The 14,905-nt window shown below is 39.2% G+C and overlaps 1 protein-coding gene across 11 annotated transcripts in view; it reads left to right on the forward strand.

Moving 5' to 3' along the window:
- KMT2A (lysine methyltransferase 2A) overlaps nucleotides 1–14,905 on the forward strand; it is a 77,938-nt gene that overhangs the window by 2,219 nt on the left and 60,814 nt on the right. For 8 of the 11 annotated variants that reach the window (XM_059875010.1, XM_059875017.1, XM_059875011.1 and 5 more), the window contains exon 2: nucleotides 330–428. The exons of the other annotated variants lie outside the window; for them this stretch is intronic. In XM_059875010.1, coding sequence (XP_059730993.1) covers nucleotides 330–428 — 99 coding nt within the window. The remainder of the gene's footprint in view (nucleotides 1–329; nucleotides 429–14,905) is intronic. 11 annotated transcript variants of the gene reach the window in all.

Genomic DNA, 14,905 nt, shown 5'->3' on the forward strand with positions numbered 1-14,905 from the left:
CCCAGGGACCCTGGCCCCTCCTTTCAAGGAGCTGGCATTTTTTAGTTGTTAGTCTTCCTGCCTCCTTTTTTAAATCGTTTCTAAGGCAGCATGATGAGGAGACTGACAACAACCCGCCTTCTGACAGAGCAAGGAGGACATGATGGGGGCGTGTTCCTTGCTCTCTAGCTAGCTGCAGCGTCCCTCTTCCCTGCCTCTCTCTGCTCTCTCTCCACCTCCTTTTCCCAGCCTTCAGAAGGCAGCTGCAGTCAGCAGGGTTGTTTGAGACTATTTATTGGTTGCTGTAGATTATTATTTTTTTTTGAAAGGCCAATTCTGTATTTTTTAAGCTAACAACACAGATCCCATGTAGTTGGAGAACCAAAGGCCTCATACATGACAAAAAGACTGAACCGTTCAGGTTACTTGCATGGAGTTGGTGCTTAAATGTGAGTTGATTTTGCTTTTTTAAAAGATACAGCAGCAAAAAAAAAAAAAAATAGACTTACTGACATTTCATTTACCTTCTTATTTTCAAAACTGAGACTTGCCTGGTTATATGTAGAATTTTAGCCCATGTATACTTGAGTATAATAAGAACGTCTCTATTAGGAGAAGTTAGTCTATTTTTAAGGGGATCCTGAGAAGCATTTTCTTCTTGTTTAGCATGCTTGTATATTTTGTATTGAAGGACCAAGTACTTGTTCACATTCCAAATGTTATCACATATTCAAAAGCAAAGTTTTATGCTGACAGCTTCCAATCATAGCTTTTCAAGAGACTGGTTAGAAAGAGAGCCACCTGGATTCAGGGACCTAATGTCTGGGCACCAGAATATTTTATCTGTTGGTCTTTGACAAGTCACCTTTAAAGTTTTAATCAGGTGCTAACATTTTCTTATCCACTGGCATTATTTTGTTTAGCATTAGTATGTAGTGTAAAGCCTGTCAAAGAGTTGCAGTAATTTCAACTAAGAGCATATTAATTTTTTTTTTCTTTAAGACTTTTGCGTGAACAGTAGTTGCTACTTCAGTATGAGACGAATGGTTGACTCCTTATGTTAAACTTCAGTATTTTTTCTGAATTGGGCTAGAATGAGCTGTTGTTCCATTGGGAAGCCTTTCATGTGGTAGTTTGAGTTACTCTAGGACGGGTTAATGGTGTATATTCATGAGTACTCAGTCATGGTATGGTTTAGTACTAAACCATAGTGGTTACAGCCTTGGACCTGGTTGTTTTCAGTGTAGAAACCAAGAGTTTTGTTAGAGAGTCTTAACAAATCAATGATAAAAGTTCCAAAAAGGAGGTTTAGGGTTTCCCTGGGCTAACACGAAGTTCTAAGGGTTGTTTCTCAGAAGTTGCTCACAGATCTGCATCAAGCCCTTTCTGGTTCATGAAGGCATAGATTGTGATCCAGAGTGATTCTGGCCTCTTTATATTCTGGTTCGCTTTAAGTGAATAATGACTATAATTTCTCCATAACAAAAGCGCACTCATTGAACTGCTAAGTTCAAGTGGTTGAAAGATGACAGAACTTCCAGGTCAGTTCCCGCCTGCAGCTCCTGTAGCTGCAGGTTTGTCCCTTACTGCCACACGTTCTGAACTTCCCTGGGGACTGAATCTCTCTCTGAGTAATAACTACATGTAAGAGTTTTTCATGACCAAATTCTGTCAGATGGGATTATTTTTTAAAAAAATCTACATAGTGTTGCTGGTCTCCTGTTGGGGCTTTCTTTGTGACAATTGTGAAATAGAATTAATTTGAGTTTTATTTGATTGTGCACTGTAAGAAATCTCAGCGGTCTGCTTTTTTGCTTCCCTCTGCCTTGAATGGTGTCAGGGTCCTACTTTTTGAGGATTGTCTCAGGTGGTGTTTATGTGAGTCTACTTTGCCATCTAAATATACATAGTTCAGCATTCTCTGTTGATTAGAATTGGGACTTTTTAATATGAATCCCTCAATGGTCCACTTATCAGCATGTAGTCTTTGTTTATTACCTTCATACTCCAGTTACTGTTCATACCACCTCACAAAAGGTTAAAAGCAGTATTTCCATTCTGATTGAACATGGCAGACTTTGATCAGCTATAAATGGAAACTGAATCACAACATTGTTATGTGTTTGTCTTTATTCTTGAAATGGCAGTTTAGTTCAGGTAGCCCCAGGTGGGCTCTTGAGTGGGGATTAGAAAAGATGTAGTTGTGGAGTGGGAGAGCATCTGTGATTTTTTTTTTTAATGGTCTCTGGGTATATGTGCCAAGAGTGGAAGTTGCTCTTTCATTGCCCTCACAGCTAATCCTGAGCTGGGCAGAAGGAAAGTGAAGCAGAAAACAGGTGGGCTAGAAGAAACCCCTCCGAGTGGAAGTCGGTAGACATGACATGAGTCCTCGTACTCATCTCTTTCACTCACCAGTCTGGACAATTTCACTTTTAATCTGAAACTTCCGACCTGTAAAATGAGAAGGTTGGGCCACATTGTCAGTTCAGGAATCTTTTCTGCTCCAGTATTCTCATTCCTTTCTGTTATATTAATTATTTGCTCAGGTCAGAACTTATTCTTAATTTTTTTTAAGAGTCAGAGTCAGTGAACCTGTTTGGTAATTTTTAATATCAGAGTGTACATTAGCCCATTTAACTGCCATTTAACTGCCATTATTATTGGGAAGAGAAATTTGAACTCGGTAGGAAAGTTTTCTTTGTATGGACAAGATGTAAGAACTCTATGGGGAAAGTTCTTAGCTGAAGTTGACCAATTTCATTTATGAGAAAAATGAAGATACAATTTTGAGTATAACTCATTTTCTGATATTTAGACGCCCTCTTGTTTGGCTAGATTTGTTTCTATGTTTTCAATATTGTTGATTCTTGACTGTCCGAAAAGAAGTTATTTTCAGTCTAGGTTGTATATTCTTTTAGGTGTATGAGCTTTTAAATGGAAAAAAAAAATTCAAGACACTAATGTATTTATAAGTCCAAAGTGATGGTGCCCACATTGCAGGGAGTAGTTGTTAATAGGCTCAGAAACATACTCTGGTTTTTACTGAGCATCCCAAATGCAACCTTTAGAACTTTTCTTCACCTCTCACTGAAAGGCATATCACTTGTCTCCACCTTTGCTTTCCATCTAATTATCTTAAGGCACTTGCTCTTGTAGGAAATTGTTGGGTCACAAAACAGTGATTGATCTTGACTGGAAGTTGAGAAAACACTCATCTTGACTCCCCTCCCATGTCTGCTCACCTGGTATCCGGCCTTCCACAGAGCAGCCGGACAGACTTACTACCTACTGCCTTCCTTGCCCTGTGGCTAAAGGGGGTGGGTAGCCCTGCTATGCTTGCTCTGAGGCAAAACAGACTGCACTGCCTCTCTCTCCTTTGGAGACTCACTGTTTTAATTGTAGGTCTCCTAATTAAGATCTCTTTGTGCCTGCCCACATTCCACTAGTGTTGGCACAGAACTTCAGCTTCCTTCTAGCACTTAACTGAAGGCCTTCAGTCAGGCCTTTTGTGAACATCTTGTCTCTTTCCATTCTTCTTCTGCCAAGGTGGAGAGCCCAGCGGCGGAGACCTATGAGACTGGGGGAAGCTTTGTGACTGTCACTACTTTGGGAGGAATTTATTCTTGGATTGCTGGGATGGGACCTTCTTTTGTTTGCATATGTTATTTTCAGGAATTAAGAAAGGTTAAATTACTAATGAGTCTGACATGCGATACCTACATTTAAGTCAGATTCTTAACCCTGTAGGCACTAGTGGGAAGGAGGAAGCTAAAGAGTTTACTATTAAAAGTATTTGTTTGGGTCTTATCTACACTGGTTTAAAGCTTGGTGAACAAAATCTTATGGAGTAAATCACGGACTTGGGCTTTCTGTGGTTTCGAAGATGATCAATCAAATGAAATGATTAAATTGTATCAGATTTTTAAAAAAATACTTATTTTTATTTATTTATTTGGCTGGTCCAGGGCTTAGTTGCAGCACATAGGATTTTTAGTTGCTGTGTGTGGGATCTAGTTCCCTGACCAGGGATTGAAACCAGACCCCCTGAATTGGGAGCTCCGAGTCTTAACCACTAGACTACCAGGGAAGCCCACTGTATCAGATTTTAAAACATGGAGTTAACTTTGATATTTGAATTAACTTTTTTGATTAGAAAAGATTTCCGGAGGGTCTCGAAATTGTTGAGTTAATTAAGAATACTCTTGTGAGTCTCCAGTATCTCTTGAGAAGATCAGGAATTGGCTAGGCTTCTAGAGTAGTTTCAGAATAAGGGAAAGTAATTTTTCTGGAAAATGTAGTTTTACTCTAGTTCCTACTGTGTAAGTGCTCACAATACAGTCCTTTATATGTGGCATGTTAGAGGAACTGCAGTCTTTATAAAGAATAAGGAATCTTGACTCCTTCACCTGGATCCAGATGGTTTCATTGATCACATCGGTATAAGATGGACAAAGGGCTACTTTTTTGTTGTTATTGTCATTTCCTTGGTTGTGAAGAAGGCCTGAAAGAAGGAAGTTCAGGATCTTTATGGCATGCATGAAATAAAGCTGGAGGCCTGTGCTCTTACACCTGAGTGGGTGGTTTTATGGCCTAATGCTCTAATTGCTGGCATTTATGACAGTGTGGATGCAACTGGCCCTGTGGCTGAGGTGGATTATGTTGGGAATAAGGAGAGAAAAGGGGTCCTTTTGTTAGCCTTTTCATTTTCGCCCTCAATAAGTTCTCTGAGAAAGCCCTGAGGAAATACAGAGACACTTGGACTGAGGGAATGACATCCCATAAAATGGTTCTTTACGTTTTTAAAAAAGATGAGCTGCTTTTCTTGACCTATCCAAAGAAATCCATACCACCACTGTTAAATATTTCAATGAGCTTTGTACCTTGTCAGGTTACACTCCAGGGGAAGCCAACCAGGAGAAGGTTGGAGGCACTGCCAGGCATTTGCTTCTAAAAAGCAAGATATTTGAAAGAAGAATTCTGTTGTGTGAATTTTATTGTAGTTGTTTTGGGTGATGTAAATCCTCTTGTAAGCTGAGTCTGAAACTTCTTAGAGGCCAAACTTGCTTTAACTTTTTAGATGTTGAATATAACTATTCTGATGTGTTTTAGTTTTAAGGAAACAGTTAAAGATATAAATGTAAGAGTTAGTTGGCAGTTTTCTGTGCTGTGTATGAAAATTCCCCTTTTCTTTGAAATGAGTAGTTGTTTTTCTATTTGACAAATAGACTGAAGGGATTTCCCCAGCTCTTTTACCTTTAATTATCACTACAGGAGTGCCTTGTGTGGCACCAGTGGGTAGGATCTATTCAACTGGCATTTATTTCTGGAGTTGGAGTTTTTTCCCCATATATTTTATCTGTTTTCTTGCATTTCTTTTTTTGTGTTTGGTTGGAATATTTGAGTGTAGACGTTTTGATGCCTTTCATCAGTTAAGAGCTATGAACCTTTCTAACATTTGGACTGTTTCAGAGAGATCCAACCCTTACAATCCACACTTTGCTGAAGCATCATTGTTTCATTCTCATTTTACAGCATCAAAGTAATTGTGGCTTTCTGTCTTGAATTAGGGGAATAATATTACTTGTAAGGAGTGTTTTAGACAACCTTTTTAAAATGAAGCTCTCCTTTGTACTCTCTCAGTTCTAAAAACTGGGGAGTAGTTAATCACACATATCTGTAATAAGTATCTACACCTCGAGGAATAAATATTTACACATGCTTGTATTCAACCTCTGTCCATCCATGATTATTGACTGATTTTTTAGATCAAACATAAACATACAACATTGTCCCTAGATTATTGCCTTTAATTATAAGCAGTAAAACCATGTGGATAGCATCTCTTTAAGCTTAGTTAATGAGGAAATCCTTTTGTAATCTCTCCAGCAAGGATTTTTTATTCATGCATGTATAAATACCTTTACAAAGGAAAGGTAGAATCTTATTATCTAATCTGTAATTGTGTGAGATAGTATAGCACAGTAATTAGGAGCTATTAAGACCATGAGCTCTGGATTTAGACTGGCTGGGTTCAAATCTTGGCTCAGCCATTTAGTAGCTGAATGACTTTGGAAAACTTTCTTAACCTCTCCATGCTTCAGTTTTTTCATTTGTAAATTAGTGGTAATTGTGCTTCATAAGATTACTGTGAGGCTTAATTGAAATTATTATGCATGCAAAGTATTTAGCACTTTGCCTGGTACATAGCAATCTTTCATTATTATTAGGACTCAGATTTAAAGGGCAGGAGTGCTTCTTTTCCCGCCAAGATAACAGGTTCTTATTACTTTGAGGTATACATATATATGTGTGTACATATATATCTATTCGAGTGCTATAATCTTGATTTAAGAATGTTCTTGCTTTTGATATAGGTGTCAAGTTCATCACTAAGCTAGGTGGAACCAAACTGAAGCCAGCCACACATCTTGCTAACAGTGGGTACCATTGGTATCTAACTAGAATATAATTAGAGATAAGGCAAAAAGCGAGAAAAAAAACAAGACAGTAAATAGGCAGGTAGGTAACCAAGGAAGGCATTGCCTTCATGAGTTGCATAATTATCAGGCCAAGGCAGCTGTATTGGGGTTGCTACTCTTGGTCTGTATAACTGGTGTTGCTTATCTTTTCGAGTATGAGTACATGGTGATTTCCTGAAACAACTCTGAGGCTCTTCAGGGTGCTTGGCCCCCAGGTTCAGATTCATTAGTCTGTACTTGGTAACTGTTTGACATTTGTTCTCAAGTTTCAGCTTAAGGAGAGTAAGTTTAGGCCTATGGAGATCAATGCAACTACAGTTATTTACAGAAAAAATGCTAAATTATAGGCTGGAACTTAAACTTGAGACATAAAAATAACCACAAGTAGAATAGTCAAAAAATAAATTAAGCTTTAAGAGTCGTTCATAGAGGATAGTATGCTTAAGGAGGAAAAATAGAGTTTTATCTCACTTAAAAAATAGGTTTGCTAAAATACCTGATATACTATTTTTTTTTTTTTACAGATTAAAAAAACCAAGGTACAGACATGTTAAATAGATTTCCTTAAGTTTTGCGGCTAGTAAGTGACAGATAGTGAAAATCGTTCAGTTATGTCTGACTCTTTGCGACCCCATGGACTATAGAGTCCATGGAATTCTCCAGGCCAGAATACTGGAGTGGGTAGTCTTTCCCTTCTCCAGGGGATCTTCCCAACCCAGGGATTGAATGCAGGTCTCCCACATTGCAGGTGAATTCTTTACCAGCCGAGCCACCAGGGAAGCCCGTAAGTGATGGAGCTAGAATTCAAATCCAGACCTGTAACTATTTGAAGGCTCATTCATGCTCTTTGCGCTGTGCTACCTTCTGTCCCTTTCTCTTCCCACCCCATCCAGTCACTTTCTGGGGCTTGTCTGTGATACTGTTGTAGTGTTTCTTTAATCTGTCACTGTTTTTCTGTTTTTATCATCCTACTTTAAATTTCCATTACCTTGGCATGGATTATAATCGTAATCTCCTAACTGGTCTCTCTGCTTTCCTTTTCACTGTATATACAGTGTTGCCAGTGGTTTTCTTAAATACAGATCTGATTCTGTCACTTTATTCCTAAAACTCTTTGACTTCTCACTGAATGTAAAATAAGATTTAAAATTCCCAGCCCTTCATAATCTAGCTGGCCTACATTCCTACATTTTGAACATTATCTCCTGAACACACATTTTCACTTAATGTGCTTCAGCCACATTGAGCTACCAGTCTGTTAGGTGTTCTCCGCAGTGTTTGTGCCTGCCTTTATACATCTGCTAATGCCTCTCCTTTGCCTTACAGCATTTTCCCATCTTGACCTGCCTCTGACTTATTCATCTCTCATGGCTCAGTTCAGATCCCACTCTTCGTGAAGCTTTCAAGATACCACTACTATCTGAAATTCAGCTTTTCCTTTTCTGTTTTCTTAGTGTTCTTTATCCTCCCCTTAAAGAATTCACTCCAGGATACTTTCTGTTGTACATACTTTTGATTGTGTCTGTCTTTCCCCCATTAGATTATGATTTCCTTAAGACATGGACCATTTCTAGTCATCATTTGTGTTTTATGTTGTTTACAATGGTGACTTTTCATTTAGAAGGTGACCAGTGAATGTTGAATTGAAAATTTGTTATACATACAACTTCTAGAAATACTTTGTAAGGATATATTGCCTAAGGTATTATGTTGTTCAAGACTATTAGGATAGTTCTGAAGCTAACTTAAGTACAGCAAAAGAAAGTCCAAGAGCCATCAGAGGACACGTTTGTAAAAGTAGTGGTCGGGGCTTTAGAAGTGATGTCGAGGAATCTGGATGGGGTGGTATCATCTTTAAATAGATAATGCTGGCACTGGTCACCCCCTTACTGGAGTGTTGTTTCCATTTCTAGGTTCCTCAACTTAAAGGGATGAGGAGACCTTGGAGACCGTTCCGAGGAGACTCAAAAGATGATTATATGATTGGAAGTCAGTCCTGTGAGGAAAGGTTGAGAGAATGAAAGGTTAAGAGGCAACTTAATAACTCTTCAAAAAACATGAATGGATCCATTATTAGGAATGGTAACCAGCTGTTTTCCAGCTCCACTGATGCTCAAATAAGAGTAAAATAGGTTTAAATTGAAGCAAAGGATAGTTGTGTAAAGATCTTGATGCTAATGATAATTTTCATGATAATGATGGTGAAAAGATTACTGAAATAATTTTATGATCTTCTCTGGAGGTGAATTTTGAAGTACAGTCTTACATATGTGTAAAATGACTTCTCAAGCCACCTTCTCACTCTCTGAATCAATAATTTTTTTAATTCAGATCCTGGAGGGTGTGGATCATGTTCTATACTTTTTAATATTCCCCAAGGGGTCCTAGGGTCTCACTGGCTCCCTGAGACGTATTTTATTTGAATTGTCAGTTTATGGCAATAATTAACTTTCAGTAGCAAGCTCTAGAGAAAGGTCTTTATGAAATGATTTTATAGTGGTTTTATAGGAGAATAAAAACTTGGTAAATGGAGCTAAGAGGGAAATCTTAAAGTCAAGAGAAACTAGGGGAGATAGTAGTTCTCAATATAGGAAGCAAATATTTATAGCTTTTATATCCATTTTCAGTTGTAGTCTAAAGAGATGTGCTGCAGAATATTCCTTGTTAAGGGTATCACTGCTTATGGATGCATTATAACAAGTGCTTTGTATATCGTTTCCAGTCTAATAAGGTTGGCTTCATGTGAATGAGGATTACAAAGGCCTCTGACCCTTGGCTTTTGAGGCCGGGAGGAGGGCTTGCATTACTCAGAATGAAACCTTTTTAAATATGTTGGGTTGCAAAAAGCATTTCCGGCACAGTCAGAATGAAAACTTTGAATTGGGATTATTCATATAGATTACCAAGAGTCTGGGCAGAACTGATATTAACACCAGCTCTTTTTCCTGCTAGCTTTTAGTCCCACAACCTTGAGTGGGTTACTGAAGGTTTAGGACTTTGGAATTTAGTACTGGAATTGTGTATAAACTCCTTCTTCTAGGTAAATTGATACTAGGTTTATTTAAGGTTATCTGGCCTTAAGTGATATAAATGTAATGAGTAGTTTCTAAGTTTCATGTAGAATGCTGTCCACTGTTAACCAGACCATCTCAAAATGACTGGAGTTCAGAGGTGAAGCTGGATTGTTGCAGGGATTCTGCAAGTGGTGGCAAAGTGAATGGTGGCTTGATTACCGAATTGTAAAATTGGTGCCATCTGAGAAACTGGGAATTGGAAATATAAGAGAGTCCTACTTTTCCTGTGGGGTTTCCCTGGTGGCTCAGCGGTAAGAATCTGCCTGCCAATGCAGGAGACTTGGGTTCAGTCCCTGGGTCAGAAGATCTCCTGGAGAAGGAAATGGCAACCTGTTCCAGTGTTCTTGCCTGGGAAATCCATGGACAGAAGAGCGTGGCGGACTGTAGTCCACGGGTTTGCAAAAGAGTCAGAGATGACGTAGTGACTAAACAACAGTTTTCTCTGTAACTTTTAGTTGCTTATCATAAAGGTATAAATTAAGAAAGCAAGAGATTACAAAAGCAAAGAATACTTCTTATGATTGTCTATTCATTCTCCTTGAGAGATTCCAGTGTTAGAGTAATAAAATACCAGGGACTTTTTTGTTTTAGTGAGTTAATGCCACATAAACTTTAGTGAGCTTCTCAGAATGTGACGATAAACTTCCAAATATGATGTAGAAGTCAGTTGGTTTTTTAGGATAATAAGAACACAAAATTTCCAAATTCATACACTGAACATTAATCTTCAAAAATGTTAGGTCATATTCTGTTGACTGATTTGGTAGCTTTGTTGTTTTGCCAAAGATAATGTTTACTTTTGTGTCCGAATTCACTTTGTTCCTTTAGAAAACTGACTCTTTGTAGAAATAACTCTATTTACCTTTAGAGGAAAGAAAGTTGTGAACTCCTCAGTGTTACTTTAGTTGTTGTTGGTCATTCAACAGCCCAGAAGGAAAGATGCAATCTGACTTTTACACCAAGATCAGAACAACAAGCTGGAAGAAAAAAAAAATGAAATATTCTAGTAGAAATTTATAATTGAATGAACATACACCTCAAAATGAAGTTAACTATTGGAAGTTGGCCTATGGAGGACCAGAACTTCTTGTAATAAAAAGAACCATCTCTGAAAACAGTGTTGGTGTTTGTTTGTTTAATTTTTCCAGGCGTTCAAGTGGATCTAGTCATTTTGTGGTACTTCCCTGTTAAACAAAGAAGAAACCCTGTCATTGTGTTGATTAATTTAATGTCTACAGTATATCAGTTAAGTGGGCTTTATTTCTTCTACTTCAGCAAGTAGACAAACCAGTTCAGACTTGGAACCTAGAAGACTGAAAGTCTTTAATTTTTGTTTGTTCTGTTTTGGGTTTGTTTTGTTTTTAAAGATCCTGCAAAGTAATTTGGAGCATTGCCAAGAATCTGTATAGCTTACTATCTGATGTAGTGGGTTCATTTTGTCTGTCTTTTTTTTTTTTTTTCAAAGATGCTGAGCTGCTTTATGTTTGCTTCTTTTTCCAGAGCAGGATGGGTGGAGCTCACCTGTCTCATGCTGTTTTGAGCATCTCTGCTTCTTGCTCCTGTTGATAAGGAGTGAGGATAAGGAGACAGTTCTTTCTCTAATTACAAAGTGGGTAGCATTTGTGTTTTGTAGGTAACAGTGCTAGGTAGAATTGAATTAAATATTTGAAAACGGTTTCATTCCTGCGTAGGTGAAAACTTAACCAACTGTCGTTACTGAGGGACAGTGTATTACTGTCTTTGCACTCTTTAATCCTAGGTGACTTTTGGGGGTTCAGTATCAGATAGAGAACATATTTAAAACAGTTGAAATCTCTTCCTTTGTGTTACACATTCAAACAGCCATAGTTCTCTTTGATGCACCAAGAGCCAGAGAGAATCTGGCCTTGGCCCTGCCACTGCCAGTTTGTTGACGAGAGATGATGATGTCAGTTCAATAACTGTATACATCTCTCAGCTGGTTGGATTTCAGAAACCATCTTGGCTTAAGAAGTTTATCTCCTGATATTTGTGTATTTGACTATGCTTGAATATTTTATACTCTTTTTCTTATAAATTCAGTCAAATTATTGTTACACTCACATTTGGAAATAATTTACAAGTGTCACTATATAGTTTTCTTTTACAAATGATGAACAGCTTGTAAAGAGGCTTATCTTCCCCCCAGTGGCATTCATAAACATAGCACTCTACAAAGTAAGAGATAGCAACTTAGCTATCTTAGCTATTTTTCTAAGAATGTCTTATGTACCGGGCAGATAACCAAGTGTTGGGGCATTAGCCCTGAATAAGTCTCTTCCTTCATGAAACTTACATTTAATTCCTCTTTACCAAGCTTGGCTTAAAATATAGCATGAATATAAGTACTAAAATTATAATACCTTGCAAGATACTTTGGATATTGGTCATTTGAAGGTTGAAGCTCTTGAAGCTAATATTAACAGAATTGTTCTTGGGAGCAATTCAAGTAGTAGTCTTTATTTACTGATTCTTGAGTGTCAGTTGTACCCCGTGTGTTTATAGCTTCCTTTCCCCTCCTGTTAAAAGGGACTGAAGCACACGGACTTCCCAGGTGGTGCAGTGGTAAAGAATCTGATGCCAATGCAGGAGACTCGAGGGGTGTGGGTTCAGTCCCTGGGCGGGGAAGATCCCTTGAAGTTAGGAAATGCAACCCACTCCAGTATTCTTGCCTGGAAAATTTTATGGACAGAGGACCCTGGTGGGCTACAGTCCATGGGGTTGCAAAGAGTCAGACACAACTGAGTGAGCGTGCACACACACAGTCACTAGCACATCTTTCATTGCCTTCTACAGCTGAAGAAGTGTCACTCTCCACTTGTACCCTGGATTTCATCCCCTCTCATCTACTCAGAATAGGGTCATTCCTGCAGTTATCCCTTCCTCTCCCTCCTCCATCGGCAGTTTCAGCCTCATCAACATATAAAACTGTTTAACTGACTTAAATAGTTCTTTTAAAAAACCGTGGACCCCCACATCCTTTCCCAGCCACTCCCCACTTTTCCGTTCCCTTTCACAATAAAATTCCTTGAAAGTGCGATGTGTATTTGCAGGTGCCACTTTCTCACCTCTCAGCCACTCCTCATCCCGTGCTGTTTGGCTTTTATTTATCCTCATGACTCTGAAATTGCTCCTATCAAAATCCTCAAGGGCGTCTCTCTTGCCAGATTGAATAGCTAATTTCTCAGTCCTCCTCCTATTCAACTTTGGGCACCTTTTGAACCAGCTGACCACTCCTGTCTTGAAACACTCCTTTCTTGGGTTCTGTCACACCACACTCATCAATTTTTTTTCATCAGTTACTAATTTTCAGTATTCTCTATGGCTTCCTTCCATTGCTTAACTCACCTGAATGTTGGAGTCACCTAGGAGTCTGCCTTTGGCCACCTTCTTCATCTGTGCACTTTCCTAGATGACCTCATCCAGGCCTTATCTGTATGCAGAGGACTCCTAAATCTTTGTCTCTAACCGTTGACTACTTCTTGGAGTCCCAGACCTATATTTCTAGCTGCCTGTTTGACACTCCATCTGCATAATAAGAATAAGCGTGATTAGCATTTACTGAGTGTTTGTGGTACGCCGGGCAGTATTCTGAGTTCTTCACAGGTATTATCTCACCTAATCATGCCCAACCGCTGCGGTAGCCACTATTATTCCCCGACAAGGAAATGGGTATCCATTGAAGTGCTTGGATATCTAGTAGGTATCTTACACTTCCCATGTCCAGAAAGTCTTGATTTTCTCCTTTCTCCTTGTTTCAGAATGACTCTGCTATTTACCCAATTGCTTGGGTCTAACATATAGGAGTTATCCTTGATTTCTCCCTATATTCATATTCCAAATAACCCATCAGGAAAATCTGTATTACCTTCAGAATACCTTAAATGCAACTTCCTCTCATTCATTCTTCCAGCACAAGAAGTCTTAGCCATTACAATCTTTTGGCTGGACTATTCCCTTATCTCCTTGCTTGTGTTTTTACCTCACTAAGTTTGTTCTTCACATGGTAACTGTGGATTCCAAATGTAAATCCATTAGTTCTTACTATTCCCTCCTTTACACCTGTGGGTGTCTCTTCCCCATCTTCTCTCCCCCAACTGCTTGAGTAAATCCAGGTTCCTTCTTCTGTCCTGCAAAGCTGTGCGTGGTCTGGCCTCTGGTCGGGTCTGCTTCTCCAGCACCACCTCTTCTCATCTCTCTCCCTCTGCTCCACTGCCACACTGGCCTTGTGGTCTGTCATCCGTGTCATGCTCGTTGTTGTCTGTGGGCCTTTGCACTTACTATCTAGCGAGAAAACTGTGTCATCTAGATCTTTATACGGCTGTCTTTTTCTCATCGTTTATGTCTAAACCAGGGTTCAGCCAGTTTTTTCTGCAAAGGGCTGAATGGTCTCTGTTGCCAGACCCCGCTCTGCTGTTGTAGTCTAAAGAACAGCCATAGACGATACAGAAACTGTGACACAAGGGCCTGTGTGCCAATAAAACTTTTATTTGTGCACCATGAAATTTGGATTTCATATAATTTTCATGTGCATGATTCTTCGGATTTTTTAACCATATCAGTCAGTTCAGTTAAGTTGCTCAGTCGTGTCCAGCTCTTTGCGACACATGGACTACATGCAGCACGCCAGGCCTCCCTGTTCATCACCAACTCCCGGAGTTTACTCAAACTCATGTCCATTGAGTTGGTGATGCCATCCAGCCATCTCATCCTCTGTCGTCCCCTTCTCCTCCTGCCTTCAATCTTTCCCAGCATCAGGGTATTTTCAAATGAGTCACTTCTTTGCATCAGGTGGCCAAAGTATTGGTTTCAGCTTCAGCATCAGTCTTTCCAATGAATATTCAGGACTGATTTCCTTAGGGTGGACTGGTTGGATCTCCTTGCAGTCCAAGGGACTCTCAAGAGTCTTCTCAAACACCACAGTTCAAAAGCATCAATTCTTCAGTGCTCAGCTATCTTTATAGTCCAACTCTCACATCCATATATGACTACTGGAAAAACCATAGCTTTGACTAGATGGACCTTTGTTGGCAAAGCAATGTCTCTGCTTTTTAATAAGCTGTCTAGGTTGGTCATAACTTTTCTTCCAAGTAGCAAGCGTCTTTTAATTTCATGGCTGCAGTCACCATCTGCAGTGATTCTGGAGCCCAAGAAAATAAAGTCTGACACTGTTTCCACCGTTTCCCATCTATTTGCCATGAAGTGATGGGACCAGATGCCATGATCTTAGTTTTCTTAATGTCAAGTTTTAAGCCAACTTTTTCACTCTCCTCTTTTGCTTTCATCAAGAGGCTCTTTAGTTCATCGCTTTCTGCCATAAGGGTGGTGTCATCTACATATCTGAGGTTATTGATA

The sequence above is a fragment of the Bos taurus genome, chromosome 15, assembly GCF_002263795.3.
Source record: "Bos taurus isolate L1 Dominette 01449 registration number 42190680 breed Hereford chromosome 15, ARS-UCD2.0, whole genome shotgun sequence".
Taxonomy (NCBI): Eukaryota; Metazoa; Chordata; class Mammalia; order Artiodactyla; family Bovidae; genus Bos; species Bos taurus.